The sequence below is a fragment of the Photinus pyralis genome, unplaced genomic scaffold, assembly GCF_008802855.1.
Source record: "Photinus pyralis isolate 1611_PpyrPB1 unplaced genomic scaffold, Ppyr1.3 Ppyr1.4_LG7, whole genome shotgun sequence".
Lineage (NCBI taxonomy): Eukaryota > Metazoa > Arthropoda > Insecta > Coleoptera > Lampyridae > Photinus > Photinus pyralis.
In genome coordinates, this window is record NW_022170738.1 from 41354166 (window position 1) to 41378433 (window position 24268).

General features: G+C 38.0%; 3 protein-coding genes and 1 long non-coding RNA gene across 4 annotated transcripts; 2 read left to right on the forward strand and 2 right to left on the reverse strand.

Annotated features, from left to right (window-relative positions):
* Positions 1–1239: 1239 nt before the first annotated feature.
* Positions 1240–2257, reverse strand: LOC116176250. Its single transcript, XM_031494733.1, has 2 exons — positions 1934–2257; positions 1240–1883 (listed from the first exon to the last, which is right to left on the reverse strand). The coding sequence occupies exons 1-2, from the start codon at positions 2106–2108 to the stop codon at positions 1240–1242; spliced, it is 819 nt and encodes a 272-aa protein (XP_031350593.1). The 5' UTR covers positions 2109–2257.
* A 6282-nt stretch (positions 2258–8539) lies between these two features.
* On the reverse strand, positions 8540–9658 carry LOC116176251 (uncharacterized protein F54H12.2-like). Its single transcript, XM_031494735.1, has one exon. It carries the CDS (start codon positions 9656–9658, stop codon positions 8540–8542), a length of 1119 nt encoding a protein of 372 aa, XP_031350595.1.
* A 6153-nt stretch (positions 9659–15811) lies between these two features.
* Positions 15812–16457, forward strand: LOC116177424. Its single transcript, XR_004146670.1, has 5 exons — positions 15812–15947; positions 16003–16074; positions 16137–16205; positions 16264–16332; positions 16395–16457. It is a non-coding gene; the product is annotated as an uncharacterized LOC116177424 (long non-coding RNA).
* Positions 16458–16529: 72 nt separating this feature from the next.
* Positions 16530–20502, forward strand: LOC116177503. The gene is made up of 2 exons (XM_031496489.1): positions 16530–16705; positions 16765–20502. Exon 2 carries the CDS (start codon positions 16831–16833, stop codon positions 20401–20403), a length of 3573 nt encoding a protein of 1190 aa, XP_031352349.1. The 5' UTR covers positions 16530–16705; positions 16765–16830; the 3' UTR covers positions 20404–20502.
* The last annotated feature ends 3766 nt before the right edge of the window (positions 20503–24268 follow it).

Sequence of the window (24268 nt, forward strand, 5' to 3'; positions counted from 1 at the left end):
TTGACATCCTACTGCGCATTACATTTTGAGAATGTTTTTTTGTTCTGTGATCATCTTGCATCAATTCAGGTTCATAATCATGGGATGGCACTGAAGAATTAGAAGAAATAGATAAACTATCGACCCGGTGATTAGCAAATAATTTTTTTAAGTTGTTGTCAACGGTAATTTTATTGCTTAAGTTGCAATATTTTGGAAGAAAAACACCTTTACTTGTGTGCTTCGTTTTAATATGCACTTGCACAGATTTGTCACAGTGTAATTTTATCTGCCAACACAGACTCAATAATCTGGAAATTATTCTGGGATTTACTTCATAACCATCACAGTGAAAGGTATTGTGCTTTGCTTCATAATCACTTGTTAGTGGAGGTTTGGGGAGTGCTAAGTAATCTTTGTCTCTTAATGCCACCTATTCTATTTACTGGTGGTGAAATATTTCCTTTTTGGCCTTTGAATATATGAGGCACAACTGTTGATTCATAATGTTAAATTGAATGTAATTTACTGAGTCCTCGACCTGAAATAAATTCAAAGTTAAGCAAAGCGCCAACGGAAAAAGCGAACAGTTTATTGGACTTTTGTTAACTAGGTTAGCTGAATTGTCCAAATAACATGTTCGCATTAAAGTGAGCTTCACAACAATACAAACATGATATTGAAAACACTTCATCTCTTCTCGTAACCTTACACCGTTGTTTTCGTAGAGCTTACCTTGAATCTCGGCCTACACCGACTGTTCAATTGGAATTTCGATATCGCGGATGTTCAGACCCCCATACTTGGAACTAACGCTCTTAAGCACCACTGACCATTGATTATAGATTTTCGACAATACCGCCTTTGATATGAATTCACGTATCTCCACACCGTATGTGCTCCAGTCCCACACTCCCAACATCGTTTCCTCCCTAATAACCCCGGATGGCCTAGTAGGAGATGCTTACAAAACGTATGATTTCTCAGTTTGTAACATTCCGTTGATCGTACTCTGGTTTGTGTAACTGAATAAATGCGCCCTTAGTGTGTTGAGAGTAGTTGGTACCATTGGCATTGACATGACTAGTGAGCGGAAGTTGTGGCACTAAAAATCACAAAAATTGCGCCATAAATGGCAACCAAAATAAGGAAAAATTGCTCTAAATAAACTAAAAATTGCAAGTTATTAATCTTTATTAATTATTTTTATTTATTACTTATTATTAGTATTGCCTTATTACTAAATATATCGCTAACGATTTACGCGTTGTAATTGCACACTATATACATTTCTAAGTTTTCTTCAGTGAAATTACACCTTCGCGAATCTAAAATGTGCTTGTATATGGAAAATGAACGTTCGACATCTACACTAGTAATGGGGGCATATTTAAATTTTGGAATCATCTCCACTTTAATGTCTTCATTACCTTCCCCATCACCAGTTAAAATTGTTGAATACTGTTCAAGCGTTTTAAATCCAACATTTTTTTCTAAAACATTGTCTAATTTAGATTTCAGCCGTTTTCCTTTCTCGCCAGGAATACGTATTATTTTGGATTTTACGTCTTGCACGATAGATATGCTGTCATATAGTGACATTCCTTGATTTTCTAATTGCTTCAAACACTCAGGGAGAAAGCACAAGTGTGTTTTAATAAATATTAATTCATTCTGTACGCTTCGTTCTTCTATTAAGAGTTTTAATTTTTTTACGGATTCTGCGTCATCCTCTAACCTCCTAACAACTGCAGCAAATTTTTCATAGTTGTTGGCGTAAAATATCGCTGCTTCCAACCAAGTACCCCAACGAGTAATTATTGGCTCCGGAGGAAGAGGCGAATCTGGCATAATTTCTTGGTATATTGCCACACGTGAAGGTGCTTTAAGGAACGCTTTCTTTCCTAAAAGATCCCACGGTCAAACAAGCACTAAAACTTAAATATAGTAATACCATTGTTAACCAATTTGTTAACTCCAGGGCACAGTTCTCTGGCAACCTCTGCAACCCTATTTATTCCATGTGCTAGACATGTAACATGTAATAAATTTGGATAAAAAACCTTCAGTTTTTGCAGCTTTAACCATATAAGGCGCTGCATCGGTAAGTAAAAGTAAAACGCGCCCATTAATGGTAGACGAGAAAGCAGTAAGAGATTTGTTTATAAACTGACATATTGTTTCAAAATTAGTTGTTGGCAGACGTTTACAAGCAATGAGAAATGGTTTCTGGGGTTCATCAGTGTCTAACACGCCAACCAGCAAATTTGCAATGTAGAAACCTATAAAATGAAATTTCAGAAAAAAAAGATATTGTGAAAATTCTACTAGCCTCTGGAATCTGTTGTTTCGTCTACAATTAAGTAAACATAGCTATTCCCAACGGAAGTTTTAATATTTTCCATTTTCTTCCGGAATACTGTTGGAAGGTATGTTTTCCTTAAAGTACTTTCATCTGGAACGTGACGACTTGTGTACTTTTCCAGAAATTGTTTAAAAGGTTCCGCATTTACTTTGTAAAAAGGTATACTGGACCCCAAAAGTGCACCACATAAATCCTCGTAAAATTCATTTTTTTTATCACTGGAAGTCAAGGCAGGTATGGTCAGCAAAGTTTGTTTGCTTTTCACATTTTTACTCAATGCGCGTATGTGGCTTTCTATAAAATGTCACTAGATCAGCAACGAACGAGAAATAAATACAGTTTAAAACTTACCAGTTTTAACATGGGCGTCTATAAAATATTTTTTTCCTGTCCCTACGGATTTAGAGCAGACATTGCAAAATATAATTTTGCCATCTGAAGTAAATACTTCCGCGTTTTTATTATAAGGACCAATCCACTCTTGCAATTTTTGGGAAATTGATGAAGCAACATTCGGCATTTTAACAGAAATATAGGATTAACAATACCACCTACACTTTTTATAAGGTATTCACTCGCACTGGCAGTCTATATAAAATGCAATTATTGTAATATGTTCCCTGCTTAGGTTTCAAGTTACTGAGATTATTTTTGTGCTATCTCGTACGTGTTTTACGTTCAGCCGACGCAATTCATAACCAGCTAAACATATTTAAGTGAGGATCATTATTCATTCATTAATATAATCTGACTAAAGTTGAATTCGCGAAAAATTGCACTAAATTAAGGAACATGGAAAATTGCAAAAATTGCAAAATAAAATTTGGTTAATGCCTTCTTTTTATTGAGTCTGATGAAAGTCTGTTATTAGAAAATCTTTACAAGGAACCAGACACAAATTGCAAATGCCACAACTTCCTCTCTCTAGACATGACTTTCACTTTTGCTTGTGTCGTGGTAATGACAGGTCTACCTTTACGCAGAATGTCTGTTTGAATTGAAAGTTTCCAGAGTCATCACGCTAAAATTGTTTAAACCAATTATCTAACCGTCCCGTCTTTACGCGAATGGGGAAGTACTGTAATCCTCTTGAGGTAAAGTTATTTTCATACAATTCCTCTTTGTTAACACGTTTCTTTTTAGGTTAGGCCATATGTGTTAATTAATTTACTTGTCTTTGTTTTATCTATATCGGAATCTAAAACCCATTTCTTAATGGGGTACGTAAGTTCGAATTAATTGGAATTAGGTATGATTTCTCACATTGTAGCTTTTGTACGTTACGAGCATTGGGGTTATCGTATTAAAGAAGTACCGTGTTCTGAATGGCAAATGGGTCAGTTTTTAAAAACAAGTAATTCTTATGAAACAACGATTACTAACAATTTGCAATAATGAAATTAATCTATACGTATACTTATGAAGTTCACAAAGTACTTGATTTAACTCGCTCCTGATCTAGGTCCTAAACAGTTTTGTGCAAACCTAATATACGAAGATCAAAGGCAGTATTCCATGAATCGTAAAAAAATGCAGTTGTATGCAACTTCTTTTGCGATGCACTGCAATTAATTGAGTCAGATTATAAATGAATAGCGAATGGAGTATTAGCTCAATTAACCACGCGCTGTGAATTATAAGTGTCGAGCAAGAGGTTTCATAAAAAATGCTCGAATGTATTGAACTTAGTGGGGGATGAATAGTCCTCGACTTAATGAAAGGATATCTCCATTTATCATACAACATTTACAACGCAGGAAGAAGACAATGAAATACTAATTGCGATCAATAACGGGTATCGCTTGTAGGAGATATTTTGAAGGTCGAAAGTTTGAATTCGGTTACATTTTGTTTTGGCTCCCGTACAAAATAATACAATTAAACTGATGTGGGTATCTAAACAGTCACAAAAGTTTGTCTAAGTCAGCCAACAGAGTTTGATGTTAAAATTAAACCCCATACATGCATAGGTAGATTTAATTAACTACTCTAAAGTTACCTGTGTATACTTTACTAGTATATGATGTTAGATTTACAAACCGTATAAGCTAGCTGTCAAGCGACATTAATGCGGTGAATTATTAAACATTAGTGCCGAGTCCTAAAATAGAGCGAGCTCTAAACAAATATTTCAATGTGTATAATTTATTAGGAGAGGAGCTAATTTTTCAAATTGTAATATTCAAAACAAAATTACCACTTGGGATGCCTTATAGAGATTAAATGGATGGTAGGCACCAACAGTGCTACCGCTACCTGTATTAACTGGAAATGCCTAAATAAATATTGAACTTTAGTGTTAACTCAATTCAGAAATAATAATTGCTCCTATATTTTATTGATTGTTACTAGTAAAATAAATTCTATTTTGAATCAAACATCTTGACCTTCTGCGATTTGGACCTTCCTCTTTAAAATAAAGTTAATTCCTGGCGTACGTGAAGGGTCACAAGAGTCTTGTATCACATCAATCAAATTGTATACTCACTATTGTGATCATGATCTTAACCCCAAGCATAATCATAACAGCAAAAGTTTTAGATCAGCACGGCCAAAATCCGCCTTTCCAATAAAACATACACAAAAGAATCGGATTGCGGTAATTGTTACAGGAAGCTGAAGAAGCTTTTGGTAAAGATTGTAAGGGTTCTTGGTGGGAACTCGGGTAGCTGCAGTCGTGCTCCAGAGTCTCTAAATAAAATTTATAAACACACACAACTTTGATTTATTTAGTGCCAATCAAGTATCTACACCTTGTATAATATTGTACGTTCCATATAACTAAAACAACTAAAATTCGGTTGGTAGCCCTAGTTATGGTTTATAATATTCTGTGGTACTCGGCGAGGTTGCATTCAGGGAAAATGGCGTCGACCAGGTTTCGGAATGGAAGCGACGCAGCTGTACGCTAATGAGGCAGGTAGCTGCAAGTTTATCGGTTCGCGGGTTGTGCGAGCGTCTCCTTTAAACTGGTAGTTACAGTTCATTTGAACCCTACAATTAAAACCATAAAAGAAAATCAAAGGTAACCCTCTTCGTTGATAACCAAAAATGTGCACACTTCTTTAAATAAGAGGGCTAATTATAGATGAATGTGACAATCGTCGATGGAAAATTGTATCACATATCAGCCGAAACCTAAAGAAAGATACACATAAGTAGAACCGCGTCACTTGTCGGCCATCTTGGATTTTATTCGCGGGGTCAATCAAGGTCAATTAAATTGATTCGCGGGTTCGCCCACGTGGACGAGGGGTGTTTTCGAGGGTGGAGGGGGGAAATTTGGAGTTTGATTTGATTAATTAATTAAAATTTTGTGCGATTTTGGTCTTTATTGGCATATGATTTGATTGATAACGTTATCAATTAATTAAATTGGCGGTTTAATTAATTTGATTAGCGGTTGATTTCTTAGAATTTCGGTTTGATTAATTTGATTCGCGGTTTAATTAATTTGATTAGCGGTTTGATTTCTGGGAATTTCCTCTAATTAATTTGATTCGCTGATCGATTAATTTGCTGTACAAATAATTGCACATATGTGGTAATTACACATATGTAATAAACAATTACACATGTATAATTACACATACACACACACATGTGTAATTACATTTTAATTACTCTAATTGAAAACAAAATGGCGGAAAAACAAAATGGCCACCGAAGGCGGGAAATTTAAAAAAATTAGGACTTTAAAAATATTTTGGGTTTGTGCACTATCGCTCTCTCTCTCTCTCTCTCTCTAACTCATTGCGTATATCGTTCTCACTGTAGTATGCTGAAAATAGAAGCTAGAAATGAGCAAAACAAGTTTTAATTATATTTATTACATCACAGAAACAAATAAATAAAACTAAATATGTACAAAGCTAATATTTACACACTATTTAACAATAAATTATGCCTTATGCCCGTACGGGAAGGTGTCATACCCCTGCTCTTTAAAAAATACTGTCGTACCACCTTCTAAGTTCATCGCTGAGCCGTTGAATATTCTCGTAACCGCTTAACAGCTGATTACTGGCATTAATAAAATATTGAAGCATATCTAGGGCATGAGCTGCTAATCCAGGAAAGTCATCATCGGGATCTAGTGGACTGTCAGTAAACCATTCGATTAATGTTTGTATGGCGTCGATCCGCATGATGATGCTATTGTGCAGGACAATCCTGTCAGCATTCAGGTATGCTACCGCTCGTCTAAGCTCCCGGACATCATGCCTAAACCTTACTTGCTCTTCCTGTAGCGACCTAATCCTGTTAGCAAGCACGACTGGTAAGGTTTCTCGTGGTACTTCGGCATTGATGATTCTTCTTATTGTTAGATCTTGCAATGTCGGTACACTGTACCTCTGAACGGGAATTGCTTCACACTGCATCGCCGTCAAATTTAACAAAATTTCGTCTGCCGTTACACGCTCAACGCCAACAGCTAGTTCTCTGAGGGCTGTGAGGTGATTTCGCACTTCTTGTTCAGCTTCCATTACACAAATTCCTTACACACACACAAAAAAAAAAAAAAGCACAAACACAAAGTTTTAAAAACGCGTAGATCACGAAAATCGAACGGACCGAGTGGCGAACGTACGAAAATAAGCGGCAAATTTTTATTTTTCGTGGCTTATAAGGGCTGAAGCCAGACATAATTTCGGGAAATGCAAATTAGTGTCATGTACATTAACGGCCCTGTATTGTACAGTTTGTTTACTTTTTCTTAATTCGTACAATTTTGAATACTGCAAAGTAATGGAAAATAAGCAAAGTATTCGGGGGCACAATACAGGTATTAGGGTAGGCGCCAGGATTAGCTTCATCTATGAATGTAGTACGCTTCCACCGGACCCGTTTCGATAGAAAAAATTAGCATAATTATGTCCACTGCAAACCTTTTGTTAAAGAGAACAAGGGATCGTTTTACAACGAATAGTAGTGTTTACCTGAAACCCATCCTTTTCTTACGTTTTTTCTTTAAATAAAAGGCCCAAATACATATACGGATCTTTATTAATCAATTAGATTCACCTTATAAAAAGTCATATTATACAATAAATCAATTATATCATCGTTACATTCTAAATCATTATTAAACATATCTACAAATTCCTTAAGTGATAAATTATTAAACTTAAAAACTAAATACATTAAACAATATTGTCCACAATAAGTTGATAAAGGATGCTGCAGCACTCGCGAATTAAAGGTGAATTTCCGGGCGTGTTTTTTCAAAAATTTTAAATGTAATCCGGTAGGTGGTCGTCCGAATGAATCGAAATATTCTCCATTTCCATCTTCATCTATGTAAATTCCGTTCCAGTGTTGCCCTGTGCGTGTTGAAACATCTGTATTGACAATTGCAGCAAATGGCCGACGTACACTTGCTCGTATAAGTTCATCTGATGCGAAAACAGCACGCGCAGCCTTCTTCTGAATCAGATTCAACGCTCGTTGAAGTTCTAGGGTATTCATTTGTTGAATCAATTTGCGCCCACTCGTGTAATATTAAGGCATTTTCTTGAGCGCACATAAGCGTGTTCTCCGCATGATTGAGGCACCTTACACCGCTATGACTTTTCTTTAACTTCTTTAGCGAAGGGCAACCCACGTCTTCTAAATTAATTACAAACTTGTCAAGGAAATTCAGTAGGTATTGTTTCTCCACTCCCTTTACGTATATTCTATTGAAGGGCTGAAGTAACGTGCGTAGTTCTTCTTCAAAGTTCTCGAACGTAATGTACCCGGAATTCCATTTCAAGCCATGATAACAGTCTTCTAAGAATTTGATTTCTTTTTTCATCGATGAGGTTACAGTATAATTGACGGGTGGTTTCATCAGTAGAGTTGTGCAACTAGGTCCCTACGACGAAACGATAGATATTTCTTTCGGAATGAATTCCTTTAAGCTTCCGCGGAATCCTTGAAAATCAACGTAGGCATCCATCACATGAAACATTTTCTAATAAACTGAGGATCCGTAATAAAGTATTATAATTTTATCCCTTCTGTCATGCGCTGCGCAGTAGCTTTTTTTCCAACACAGGGGAAATGATGTAATCAAGTTGATGAATGCGTCTTTGGAAACGTACGGTATCCCTGGCGTACTGCATCCAAGGTCCTTTTCTAGCTTGATGATGAGCATGTGGCCATGCAATTATGTAACGCACTGTATTCCGGGACTCGTCAAAAGAAACTTTTTTAAATGTTAAAGTCTGCGATGACATTTCGATGTTTATCAATTTCAATAACGTTGTCAAATTCTGCGTACACGAGACAATTCACCATCTCAGTCAGCGCGTCTTGGAAACCAACTTCGATACGAAGAGAACCGTTCTTTACCAAGTTCCAATGAGTTGTGGCGTTTGCGGATAAATCCGGCGTTAAATCGAAAGTCATTAGGCAGTATCCGTGCGGATAGTCTAAACGTGATACGTTATTTCCTTCGTTCAAAAAATGTATTCCAGTTCCAGAAAATAAAGTGTGGTAGGCCCTTACGTATAATCCTTCTTGAGTGAAATCTGGTTGTAACGGTTTTGATGGAATTTGCTGCCCATCAATGTACAGAGACATATAATTAATCTTGTAATGATGAAAGTTGAAGGGATTGGAAGCGTATTCTCCGTTAAACGCTTTATTGGACACAAAACCAATTATGCAGCGTTTTGGTAGTTGTCCAAGGAAGACATTATCCAATGATTTGCGTTGCACACCTGCGGGAATCGTTAGCACCTTCACATCCGATCTAGTAATAGGGTATTTGGCTGCAGTGGTTTCTAATGCTTTTGTGTGCGCAAGAAGAACTACAGGATTAATCTTCATTCTTCTAACCAGTAAACTGGCATCCACAACTTTCACTTTGTACGTTGAACCAGCAGCAGCCATTAAACTAAAGGTGTCTCTTGTTCGAACAAATTTTACTTTCATTTCAACTCCATTCATGAGGAACTTTTCTTGATTAAACAAGTCCGCGTGCACGTGACCTACCATTTCCACCATTTTACCGAGCTTTGTAGCATTTTGACGAATAGCGAAACCTTTGTTATCAGCTGTTAATGTATCCATTTGCTTTGGAGTATCATTATGCCATAAGGAACACCCCAGATGAGTTGTCTTGGCTTCAGAGCCATAATTCAATAGAGTTTCAATGTATGCACGATACGCATAAGTGTTGCTTGGTGGTGACACTAATTTTTGATTCAAACATACTTCCACCTGACTATACATTGTATGCAGCCAATTGTTGACAGGAGCTACCACATCGTCAGCACCCAATGGCGTGTCATCTTGTTGTACAATTTTCGCCGTAACGTAAAGCATTGTGTGACTTAGATCGAGGTAATCATTTCCATTTCCGGGGACTACGAATTCAATCGGTGCGTCATCTGATAATGAGGATAAAGGTTTGTAAAACACCCATTCCCCACCTTCGATACTGGTTTGTGTTGCAGGAAGTGCAAACAGATCCAACTCAGATTTGATGCATTCACATGACTGTGCGTGAAGGAATGCCATTCTTTGAGAAAATGTCACTGAATGTTGGTTTGACAACTTTGCGTTTAGGAGCTTTTTTCGGACGTGTAGTTTTCTTCTCCGTAGCAATTTTGAACTGACCGTAATCGATCATGTGTGGTCTTTTATAACCAGATCCGTGCATTAATGTATCAATTTTGTCATCGGCTTTTCGTTTAAGGTTTCTTCCTGCTTCCTGAACTCGTTCTTGAAACGCTGCTTTAATTGGTTTCTCCTCAATTATGTCACCTAGTACATTTGCACCAGTTCTTAAAGCTTCTTTTCCCACAGCTCGCATTCCCGATTTAAACAAAGGTAATATGGAACGAAACACTCCGCCCAGCCAGCTTCCTATTCCATGACCTCTTTGGTACGGCGAACCTCTATAAATCGTACCGATACCCGAGCCCGCTTGATTTACGTAGTATTGTTGATATGGGCAGTCCATTTCTTAAAATGAAGCTTTAAACTCAATGTTCCAAACTCGAATGGCATAGGAGCGCCTGTATCCGTCCTTATATGTATTTCGATATTTTCAAACTCTTTCGTCATCACTGGCATATAGTGTGACGGTGAAAACACTACATCTTTATGACTTCCATAAATGTAATTTTCGGCGGTAATGTTAACTATTCTCATTAGTGGTGATAACACATCTCCTACGATTTGCGGCTCCACAATATCACAATAAATGAACATCTGTGAGGGCACGCCTGACCAAATACTTGCAGGATGCGGGGGTATGGAATCGCGTACTACATTCTGTTCTGGACGATACCCAAGCTGTAAAGCTAACCTTTGGGAAAATCCCAGCACGGAGAGAGGTGTCCTAAAGGCGATCGCCACACGTTTTGTGATCTTGTAATATTTGATTGTGATTAACTTTCCTAAATTTTCGTGATTGTTTATTTCTTTAAGAATATCTTCAATGTTTTCATAATTACCAGCATCAAGTTTGATCACGTACCAACCGCCGTTTTTATACATAGAGGTTCCGAGATTATTACGGAAAAATGTCGCTGCACTTTCTAAAACTTTATTTAACGGCAAATCTTTTATTGGCGCTTCTCTGTAGTAAATTAAATTGTCAGTTTCACTGATTGACGCAAACGCACAAGGATATTGTATTTCGGCTATCCCGACGGCCCAATTACCACTTAATCTTATACGCTTTGGCAACTGTGTAACAAAGTGTGAAGTTGTATTGTTGGGAAAATAATCGAGCGAACTATTGCTTAACAGGTAATGTAGAATTCTTCTTCCATTTTTATATGTTTTTGAGTTCTGCCGCAGAAATCCAAGAATTGAATTTGTCACTATAACCTCGCCACTTCACTAAATATTTTTTGTTTTTTCCTCTTCCTTTTTCTTCCAAAATCTCGTCAATTTTAAATACTGTATCTTCGTCTATCGTAACAGCTGCAGTTCTTCCTCATAAAAAGTCCCTTCTATATCTTCACCGCTTAAATCCACTATTCTGTACACAGGCGGACGTCTCTTTATAACTTTAATAATTTTAAACACCTCTTGACTAAAGTTACTCTCATATCCCTTTTCAAAATGATATTTGGTTCTGGTGATTCTCACGTGTTGCCCCACTTTATATATAGGTCGAGTTTCTTTACCAAAACCCTTCGCGTAGAGGTTCTGCCAAACTTTCAAAATGTTTTCTTCGTTCACATCATCAGGCGCCATCTTGATCGAAGAATGATAGGATTTGTTATATGCAGACACCAAATCTTGTAGAACGTCCACGTATTTGAATGTGTTCTTATATGTAAAGTAGCGGTGCATTTTCGTCTTTAATGTGCGATTCAGCCGTTCGATTATGCAAGCTTTTACGTCGGGATTATGGGTTACATAATAATTTATATTGTATTTTTTAAAAAATTGTTGTACGCTTGCTGCCACAAACTCTTTTCCTTTATCAGTTTGTATATTTTCAGGTGTATTGTCACATTCTTCAAAAATGGACGAAAACGCCTCAATTATAGAATTTGCGGTTTTTTGCTTGAGAGGTCTTGCCCATGCTTTCTTACTGAATACGTCAATGACCGTTAATATGTAATTATAGCCTCTGTTGTTTTTCGCTAGGCTTCTCATATCACAAAGATCGGCTTGCCATAATTCAAACATGTTGTTAACTATGTATTTGTTGCGTTGAAATTTTCTTTTAACGGGCTTGTGCACAGTATATGCTTCTTGTTTTTGTAACCATGCTTTTACATCCTCAGTTGAATATCTATTTTTTAACGCTGAAGACAAGGAGGAAACTCCACCGAATCCGGCAGGATGTGAAGGATCATAATATATGCTTTCCATCTACTTAAAGTTTAAAGGTTTTCCATCCGGGAATATGCAATCGTTTAGAAATTTTTGGGTTTTCGGTGTTCCATCCACCTCGCTGTAGCCCACCAGAACTTTTGGAACGCTTCCTCGTATCCGGTTGCTTAAGTGCACTTCTCGTTCGTTTCGCAGCAACGTCTTGATCGGGATTCACGGTAATTTTTGGTCGTTTCGAAATAATGTCTTCGGATTTTACAACACTTTGTCTTCTACCAATAAATTCTTGAGGAACATTAATTTCTTTGACGAATTCTGCAAACTTCAAACCGCCCTCTGGATTCGTTGATTGGCGCGGTCTTACTGTGTCGTGTATTAAGTCAATAATATTCGATGACGGGATTACTTCGCCTTTTATTGTGACAATTCCTCTATTGTCCCATAAAATATCACCCGAAGCGTTGAGTATTCGTAGAAAACTTTCGGCTTTTTTCTTAAAAGTTTGTGGAATTGAGGCTATTATTTCATCTTCTGATATTCCTGTAGGCTTCGATTCAATTGCTATGCTTACAGGTTTTCGCATTTGTTCCGAAAAATGTAAATATTTCTGTAAAACTTGAGAATACTGTTGCCACTTTTCATATGAAGACAACTTAGAATTTAATACTTGTGACATTTCGTCATCAATTTGCGATAAAACATCGTCTTTCCTAGTTTCATTTGCTTTAATTCGCTGCATAAATTCCTGCGGTACGAGTAACATTTTCTTTGCGTGTTCCATGATTATTGAAAAAGACTTCCGAGTAAGCCGCCAAGTAACGGCCCTAGCACAAATGGCAAGAATGCACCTCCGTTTTGAATTAGTATCTGTTTCTTCTTTTTTATCTTTTCACGGGGCGTTACCATACGCCGTAAGATGGTTTTATGACGAGCGAGACTTCGCTTCTGATCAGCGGTCAAATCGACTTGTCCTTTTAAAGTGTTGTAAATACACTCACATATGCAAGCAATTTGATTATCGTCCAAACATTTTATCAACGCCAACCGCTCCTTTGATCCCAAATTTGAGAGAGCACGCAGCAACTCGGAATGTTTCGTCAGCTTTGATGTCATTATGAATGCACCAATTGATCAAGATTCAAACCTTTAATACCCTTTTTCGGTATATATACCACACAGGCGCCATCTTCTTCGAATATCGATGTTCTATAGCGGAAAACATCCGGTGTACTTTGTTTTAAATCGAATAACAGATATCCGTGGGGTTTAGACGTTGCATCATTATACGCTTCTTCTAAAAATTTGGAGTTTTCAGGGCAAATTTGCCGCGTTAAATGCTTTATTTGTGCCCGATCTCGGGGATTTTTGAATAAAATAATGTAGTGTGCATTTAAAGATATATCTCTCTGTCCTTTTCCTTGATGAAATATGTTTTGGGTTAGAAAGAAAACACTGAGGTTACGATGATGACATCCTTTTGTAAAAAATGTCAACAATAGCTCCATTTGATTCACGCATTAAATCATCAATAATTATCAGTACAGGTTTTAAGCCATCGAAACTGGACATATCGGGTAAGCCTTGATGGAATTCAACACCTTTTAGATCTTCGTACAATGACTGCCATTCCCCGTAATGCCAAACTATTTTTTCAAACAGTACAGAGCAGATGTTTGTTATATTTTTTAGAAAGTTTACAATAAAATAACTCTTTCCCGACCCGCTTGGGCCACTTACAAGAGCGGAAAATGGATGAAGAAATTTATTTTCCATTGTAATGTCTCGAAGTATAACACCAAACTGATTAAAAGAATGTAGAACTTACATTTATATTTATTTACATTTATTTGTACAAGAACCTATCATCAAAAGTTTGCATATAATCCTCTATCTTATCAATCACAAAATACGGATACTTATGGACTAACTCATGTATAACTAAAGGTTCAGTAGTTAAATTTGTTAGCAAATCGTTATAACTCACATCTTTTTGCTGACGTCTATCCAGAATGTCCACAACTTTTTCTACAAAGTTTTTGAAAGGACAATCATTACCTTCCAAATAATTACCCAAATAATTAAGCTTCTGACGTAAGTAGTCTGCCATAGCGATCACTTTTTCCAGGGTGACGAGTCCCAAGTACAGTTCACAGTGGATTTCTTTCTTCGAAATGATACGCGCAGCTTTATATTTTCTGCAGCACCGTACATGAAAATCTTCTAGATCGAAAGTTTCATCTTCTTCCTCGCGCTTTACTGCTCCGACGATGTCTTCTAATTCGCTTAAAAAACTCTCGAAGGCACTCTTTGAAAAATATATGCTCCGATCCTTGCCTTGTATCTTGACACAGGGGCAATCTTCAAATACGTCTAGACCCACTTTCAGGATTTTGGATCCACTATTATTTAGATTTAATGTCGACTCACTGAGTAATTGCTGTCGTTCTTTATCCATAAACTTGTTATGTATGCGCTTACGGTCTTGTGTTGATAAACAAAAATCTTCGTGTCTGGGCACTGGATTATTGTAAGATGAGATGTTGTATTCCTTCATAACTTCCCTGTCGAATGCTCGGTGATCATCCTCTGTGTAGCAGAATTCTGGCGATGATGCAATAGGCTTGTAGTAATTGAGTGTCGTCGACAACTTTTCAGCAGTACGAGGATCTCTGGGGTTTGTTGATGGACGAGAATAAGGTTTGCTGTACGAAAACATAATCTCTAACGAAATGTAAAATTAGAAAACAATTGCAACAATTTAATTACCAATTAGAAAACAATTGCGACTATTTAATAATCAATTATATAAAAAAACAGAGGCGATTGAACTTACTTGTAACTTTGAACTAGTACACTGACACAATATCACGTTGAACACTGAACTGAACACAAATGAGAACGAGTTGCAACCCTCATCAGCTTTATAAACACCGCGTAACTGTAAATCTAATACGTCACTATAATCGCGAATTAAATTAAAAAACTGAGTCATAGTTGTGCAGGTGACGATGAGTCATAACGAGAATAAAAGAAAATGATTGACGTGGTGCCATCAAGACGACCACAAATACAAAAGATGTGGTTATTCATGCGGCAAACAGGTTTAGCGAGTTATGAGTCATACTTGTGCAGGTGTCCTGAACAAAAAGAAAGCACTTATCCGCCCAGCGTGAACTAAGTGCCTTTCCATGTAACCGGAAGTAGAAACAAAAGAAATTATTGACGTGGCGCCATAAAGACGGCCACAAGCACAAAAGATGTGGCTATTCACGCGGAAAACAGGTTTAGCGAGTTATGAGTCATGCATTTTAAACAATAGATCGTGTTTAATCAAGCGGAAAACCGGTTTTAGGAGAACAATAGAGCGTTCGGTAATGTTCGGAAGGGATCGGATTCTATTTTACCTGCTCTGATATAAAGATCTTATTTTCGGGGACTCGGAATTACTTGCGTTCTTACATTTGTACGTGCGTATTTTCTCGAGTTTTACGTGATCTTTGTGTTTGTGCTTTGTGTGTGTATTTAAACTTGTGCAATGGCCTTTCCGAGGATGCCATGGTTAAGGTGTGTGAGCAGCTACACAATATGATAACTTCCGGTTAAGTGATTCCTGAAGAAGAAGACATTGTGCACTTCAGGCGTCTTCGTGATGTAGTGGGTACCATTCAAACGCGCCTGCTTCAACAAAATGTGGTAAGTTTTTAATATTTGTACACTTATAAATTTCTAAATATAAATTTCTTTGTAGAATTCCCATCACGTTGCTGCTATAGCAAACAATCCGCAGTCGCAGCCCCTCGACCTCTGTGTGAAAGTAAGTTTATTTAATTTTTAAAGTTTCGTTTTCTAAATGTTGTTTATTTGTACAGAATGAAGTTTCGCCGTCCACTAGCCGTCAGCTTCAAGGAGAGCAATCTCAGCCCCTTGATCTCACTGTAAAAGTAAGTTCATTTTATTTTTTTTTGGAAACTTGTTGATACTTTAATTGTAAATTTCATTACAGCATCCACCGTTGCCATCTGCCCCTGGCGACTACAAACCCCAATCGCAACCCCTCGATCTCTGTGTGAAAGTAAGTTTACTTTAATTTTAAAAGTTGCTTCATATGTTAATTGTACATTTCCTTACAGCATCCACCGCAACCTTCAACTTCCGGCGCAAAGCCTAAGCGAAAGCATGCTGCTCCGTGTGTAAATAATGTAAGTTGAATAATAATAATAATTTTCAAGTGCGCAAGTTCTAAATGATAACGTCTTTACAGATTCTTAACCCTCAACCATCAACATCGAGACTACAACCAACCGCACCTATAGTGCCCTGTGTAAATAATGTAAGTTTTGCTTTAATTATTCTAAACAAGGAATTTAATTAACTTCTTTGCAGCTGAACTCCGAACCCTCTACTTCGGGTCTACACCAATTATCACCCCAAGTTGGCCGTGGAGTACCTCGACGTTTCTTAGTGTTGTCAGAGGGAGAGCGGGTAATAAAGAAATTCAACTTGACAGCCCAACAGTTAACTATCAAGTTTGATGATGCGGAGCCCAATGAAGCACCTCTAGAATGGCTTAAGGTATGCATACAAATCTATTTTTATTAAACTAAACTTCATTCTGTGTATTTCTGTTACAGAAATCACTGACTGCGCTTATTAATTATATAACTAAGAGGCGTAGTGTGAGTGATCGCATTGGATTAATGCTGACAAATAGCGAGTTTCCTGACAACCCTCTTGGATTTTCATTCCGCCGTATCGACCAACTGAATGCTAACGTCATGCTGAAGACCATGGACAAGGTTATGCAAAGTAATAAGGCGTTCTTCTCCAGCGATGCACTACGGGTTGACGTGAGTCTAATTACCCTCCCTAATGGCAAGGGGCGGCAACGCATGACGGGTGTTACTTTTGAGGAGTTCTCGCAGCGAAAACACGGTATCATTCTCATTAACAACAATGATACTCTGTGCCTCGCTCGTGCGCTGGTCACCGCCATAGCTTTCCGTACCAACTCTATAGATCTGCCCTACCTGAAAGTTGGCCATGCTCTTCAGGCAGAAAAAGCTGTTGAATTGTGTGCTGCGGCAGGCGTAGATTTGAGTAACGGAGGGACCATTGAACACATACGCCAGTTTCAAGACCACCTCACGGACTATACGATCGTTGTCTACAATCATCGGATGGGCAAAACGGTGTATTTTGAAGGTCTACGATCCCCTCAGCGTCAAGTGCTAAACCTCCTCATGGAGAATGAACATTACAATGTGATTACAAGCCTAACGTCCGCGTTTAGTTGTGGCTACTTTTGTGAGTCGTGTCGTGTACGCATGAGTGAACGTAAGGCTCACAAAAACTGTAAGTACATTTGTCCCTGTTGTCACAACAATCCCCCGTGCAACAAGGATGTTGTGAACATTAAGTGCGCGGAGTGTAATCGCGATTTCCGGGGACAGGAGTGCTATCGCTATCATAAAGACCAGAATTTATGCTTGCAAGTACGTCGATGTCGGACGTGTTTAGCTACGGTATGGAAGTCGAAGAAGGCTCACAAGTGCGGTTTCAAGAAATGTGTCACATGCCAAGCTGATCGGCCAATACGTCATCTGTGCTACATGGCAAAGAATACCCCAGACCAAAAGAAATTAAGCAAAGACTTTGTGTTTGTTTTCTATGACTTTGAGTGCCGTCAGGACGAGCAGTTTGAAAATCGTGTTGACACTTACGTCCATGTGCCCAACTTATGTGTCGCGCAACAACTGTGTAAGTCATGCATCACAACCAATACAAACATTAATATCCCTTGTGATAAATGTGGTCCTCGACAACACATATTTAAACAAGACCCCGTTAATGAACTTTTAAGTCTCGTGTCCTCGTTAGCCAGGAAAAGTCGTGACGTCGTGGCTATTGCTCACAACAGCAAAGGGTATGATAGCATCTTCATTTTGAAGGAAATGATGAAAACTCCTTCAGCATGGAATCCTGACATCATCGCCACGGGCACAAAAATTACATCATTGACGTGTAATAATAACGTGCGATTTATCGACAGTTTGAACTTTATGCCCGTCCCGTTAAGTGCGCTGCCGAAAACGTTCAGTTTCCCTGGTTGTAAAGGCTACTTTCCACACTTTTTTAATACTTTGGAAAATGCTAATTACATCGGACCTTTACCCGCTCCACATTTCTACGGTGCCGAAGAAATGTCTGCTAAAAATCGCGAGGATTTCTTAAAATGGTACAACACCGAAGTGTCGCGCGGAGCAGTTTTCGATTTCCAATCGCAAATTGTGCAGTACTGTGTCCAAGACGTCAATATCTTGCGCCAGGCGTGCGTGGAGTTTTGGAGCAAGTTTGTGGAAGAGAATAAGGTGGACCCATTCCGTGAGTGCTGCACTATTGCCTCTGCGTGCAGCCTGGTGTTTCGCCGAAACTTCCTTCAAGAGGATACGATTGGGCTCATCCCACATGGCGGGTACAGGATGGCTGACAACCAAAGTGGAGTCGCCATCAAATGGCTTCTTCATCTGCAATCCACCGAGGTCCCCGACCTTCAACATGCCGGGAACACTCGAGAGGTGCGTTTACCTGAAGGAATTTTGGTCGACGGTTATTCGTCTAGCACCAACACCGTGTACCAGTTCCACGGCTGCTATTTTCACGGCTGTGAGACATGCTTCCCGGACCAGACGACGCCACTAAAGGGCAACAGAACTGACACAATGAGCACACGGCGTGAGAAGACCGAAGCTATTTCCAGCCGAATAAACTCTGCGGGATACAATTTGATTGAAATGTGGGAGTGCAACTTCAAATCATATCTCACTAATAATCCTGAGGTCGCTAACCGGCTAAATGGAAATAATGTTTTAAGGCATGAGCCCCTAAATCCTCGTGATGGTTTTTTTGGCGGCCGAACAAATGCCGTCAAGCTGTACCACAAGGCCGAAAAGGGGGGCGAAATAAGATACTTGGACGTGTGCTCCCTCTACCCCTACGTGAACAAGTATGGAAAGTACCCTCTGGGCCATCCCCGTGTACTTATAACGCCTGAAGAACTACGGACCGTCAACCTAAACACTGTAGAAGGCATGGTTAAGTGCACAATTCTTCCGCCCCAAGATCTTTACCATCCCGTGCTTCCGTACAGGTGCCACGGCAAACTGATGTTTCCCCTGTGTCGTACATGTTGCGAAACAATGCAGCAAGGGGAATGTGAGCACCCTGAAGAGGAGCGGCAATTCGGTGGGACATACGTGGCCGACGAGCTACGGAAGGCCATTTCATTGGGATACGTTATTGCCGACCTTCAAGAAGTGTGGGAGTATGAGACCACCCAATACGACCGTGCCGCAAAAAGCGGCGGTTTATTCAGCGGCTACGTCGACAATTTTCTGAAGACCAAGCAGGAGTGTAGTGGATGGCCAGCCTGGTGTGTTGACGATGAGGCGTGTATGCGCTACCTGGCAGAGTACCTCGAACACGAAGGGGTTCAACTTGACCGGACCAAGATTCAAGTGAACGCAGGTCTTCGCTATATCGCCAAATTGTTCCTCAATTCTTTTTGGGGAAAGTTTGGTCAGCGGGACAATCTCTCAAAGACTGCCATTGTCTCGGAAGCTGAGAAGTTCTTCCAAATGCTCACTGACCCGGCCGTGGAACTCAACTCGATCATTCCCGTGAACGACGAGACCCTAATCGTCAACTGGACTCTCCCGGAGGAAGCAGTCGAGCCCCTGAAGACCACCAATGTGGTGTTGGCAGCTTATACAACCGCCCATGCCCGCCTTAAGCTGTACAGCTACCTCGAGCAGCTGGGTGATCGGGTCTTGTATTTCGATACAGACTCGGTCATCTTCACTGAGAAGCCGGGAGAATGGTCGCCACCTTGCGGAAACTTCTTAGGCGACATGACGGATGAAATTGAGTGCTATGGTCCAGAGAGCCGTATTGTGGAATTCGTAAGTGGCGGTCCCAAAAACTATGCGTTTAAAGTGTTTTCCCCCAGTGCGAACAAGTATAGTGTCGTATGTAAAGTTAAGGGCATCTCCCTAAACTATAAAAACAGTGCCGTGGTGAACTTTGACTCTATTAAAGACAGTGTATTGAACAATGCCCCAGAGACCTATGTGGAAACGGACCGTCGCATAGCTCGCACGTGTGCCTTTGATGTCATCTCCAGACCGGAGAAGAAAAGGTACCGCGTCGAGTACACGAAGCGGCGTCGTTTAGAGCAGGGGTATGACACACTGCCATACGGGTATAAAACGTAATTTTTTGGGTACTTTGTAAATATTAGATTAGTTTTGTAAATAATTAGTGTAAATATTTAGTTTTTTAAGTTTGTAAATACGTTCCGTGGATTAGGCCTACAGGGGAACACCACGTTAAAAAAAACGCGCCTCAACTCTACCTCCAGGGTGGTGTGGAAACGGGTTTGTATTGTATATTTTAAATTGTAATTTGCACTTAATTTTTGATTGTAATGTTTTTTTTGTTAATTGTTGCACCATAATAAACATAATTAAAACTTGTTCATTTTCTAACTTCTATTTCAGAATAGGTAAAAGAGGGACGCAATGAGTAAGAGAGAGAGATAGACGCAGTGAGTAAGAGAGAAAGATAGAAAAAATTTCAAATTTCCCGCCTTTGGCGGCCATTTTATTTTTCCGCCATTTTGTTTTCAATTAGAGTTACCTGTGTGTAAATACACATATGTGTAATTATTCTTGATTATACGATCAATTTAAATTAATCGATAAATTAATTAGATCAATCAAACCGCGAATTAAATTAATCGGACCGCGGATTAAATTAAATAAGCCGCGAATCAAATGAATTAGAGGAAATTCCGAGAAATCAAAACCGCTAATTAAATTGATTAAGCCGCGAATCAAATTAATCAAACCGCGAATCAAATTAATTAAACAGAAATTCCGGGAAATCAACACGCGAATTAAATTAATTAGATCAATCAAACCACAAATTAAATTAATCCACACTAATCAATTTAATTGATGACGTCATCAATCAAATCAAATGCCAATAAAGACCAAAATCCTACAAAATTTTTATTAATTAAACCCAAATTCCAAGAAATTAAGCAAATTTCCCCCGAAAACACCCCCGCCCACGGGGGCGAACCCGCGAATCAATTTAATTGACCTTGATTGACCCCGCGAATAAAATCCAAGATGGCGGCAAAAGTGTCAGGGTTCTACTACTGTCAAATGCAGGTAATACCTACATCCAGTTTTCTTTAGTTGGGAGTTCAGCCTTTTTGAGGAAGGAAATATACAATTTTGTTAAGGATAAAACTGTCAATTGAATTCAATACCATTGAATTTATAACTATCAGAAGCGCAGGTTAAATGGCAGGATATGTGACTGTTTTCAATAGTTTAAATTACAAGACGTAGATGTCTCTACCATCGAGAAAGATGAATAATAATGTCAGTTTTTTACCTTTGTTAATTATTATACAGGAATCTGTAATGAACCCACTATCTCGATTTGTAATTGTTGTATACAGAATTCTAGATACCCAAGAAACGTACTTATAAGGCATTTATGTGGCACACAGGATGTTGAATGACGTAAGATAAACATTCTTCCTTTCATGAATCGTGACCTTACTTAACATTCCTTAAGGAAGATTGAATTACATTTGAACAGGAAAGCAAAAATACGCAGGCATCCTTGATCACTGTAACAGAAATTAAATGTACCTACCTATCTATTCTTAATTTTTGTGTGTGTCGGTTAAACCGTTGCCACCGGTTAAACTACCTAGGACAGGGGTCGGCAACCTATTGAAACGGAAGAGCTAAAAATTACAATTTACAAAATTTCCCAATTCTTAAAGAGCCACAAATAATTTTTGATTCAATATTATAGTTTTTGGCTATATACAGGGTCCTGCAACAGTCCGTCGGTTTTTCCTACATAGCTGATAGATACCTGGTAAAAATATTGGTGGTTGCGGATCTACAGAAATTATTTTTGAATGTACAGGGTGTTCCATTTTTACGATGTCAATTAATAACTGATCTTTTTAAATAGAACATCCTGAATATTTGGTTGTTTCAATGCCGTTTGTTCAAAGTGCTATAACTATTCTTTTTCAAATGGAACTACCACTATTTTATTTCGCTATTCGCTTTTGTCTTCTCTTAAATGTTTATAAGGGGTGCCCTGTGCTTAAACTCCGCAGTGTTTAGGTTATTCAATATTTTTCACAAAAGTACCTACTCATTAATTAATTACGTGTTTATACATCGGAGTAGGCTGGCTATAATAAAAAAAACAAAAGAATACCAGAAAGTAAACAAGTGTCAAAAATTATTTGCTGCAAGTATACTTTTGATACAAAATAAGATTAATTAAAAAGGCGAATTTCGAACAAATGAACTAATTTCTTTAGATAAATACGGAGAGCCGCAACTTTATAGGTATCAAAAGAGCCGCAGGTTGCCGACCCCTGATCTAGGATCACACGTCACACCTGGCAATTTTGATACAAAATAAAAAGGTCGTTAACCTCTTTTCTTTTAAATTCTGACGTTTGAAATTTGTTCTCAATGGTTAATCGATAACTTATCGATAATTATCGATTAATAGATAGTCAATCGATAAATTAAAAAAAAATGGTCGACCGGTCAACAAAAAAAGAATTTTTTGCCCATGGGATTTACACAATATATATTCTGACTATAATAAGCAAAAATAAATAAAAAGTGCGATTAAGACATCGAAAATATTTGCTTTTACAAAAGTTACAGCGATTTGATTGAAAGCTTTCAGGGACGAAAATTAAAGCTGGAATCTTTGTTTTCCCTTAAAAAAAAGAAAAATGGAGGGTGATATTTTTCCGCGGTTACTTAGCAAAGAGGAAAAAAAATCCTGGAACAGTTTTAAGGCAATAGTCCATGGTTTCCCGTTCAGTGTTTCCTGGGAAACCATAGAGCTGAAAATTATGACGAGCTGACAGGATTTGGTTTTGTATCATGGGGTATAGAATGTCTCTAAAGAATAAAGATGCACAGGTTACATTCTCATTTAGATCAATTTAAGGATAATATGGGAGCTTATTCGGAATAAGGACAACACTTTCTCGAGACAATGGAACTTAGGCACCTTCCCAAGGCCAGGAAGTTGGAAGCATGATGGAAGATCAGATTCAGTTGAACATGACAAAAACAGCAAAACTGTTCCATTTTTAAACATTTAGACTCTAAGATAAACAAATTATAAATGTAGAAACGTTACCATTTAATAAATCATGCCTATGTAAGTAGGATTCTATAGGTATTTTTATTTTTTGGTTTTTTGCATTTTTTTCACACAAAAACAAATACATAACCATTTTTTGTTCTAATTCTTATTTGTGGCTATAGAAGCAATAAAAATAAGGTATATATGTCCCATGCGCAAAAATGCTGTAGACCGGTGTAATTTATCGAAAATGTTAAAGGATTGGTCGATAAACCTATAATTACCGATAATCTATCGATTAATCTCACAACTATAAACTATTAAGATAGATAATTATCGAGAGAATTTTTAACGACATACACTTTTCAATGTTTAGGATACCAGTTTACTTCCAACAAAAGCGATGTAAGAGCATTGTTGAGTTGCCATATGATCACAATTCACAACCTACTGCTGTACTCATTTTTGAGGATTATCGTCCACTTGATCACCTTTGATTTCAGACAACTTGAGCATCAAAAGATCCTGTTTTATTTAAATTATCTCTCGCAATATCAATACCAAAAAAACAAAAATGTTAGCGAGTGTACGCATGGATGATGTAATATATCGATTGAGAATATATATCGATGAGATTTATGAAAAAGTATCGATAGTTTTCTCTTGATAATTTCCGCTACTTATTTATTAATCGATAAATATCAGAGATAGACAATTTTCGTGGCAATAATAATCGATTATTATCAGCAGCTAACAATCATTATTAATTATTTTCAAAAGTTATCGATAATTATAAAAAGTTATCGATAATTATCAAACGTTATCGATCATTATCGAAAATTAGCCTTACGATTTATCGATAATTGTCGATTATTATCGAAAGTTAACGATAAGTGATTAAAGTTATCGATAATTATCGATAGT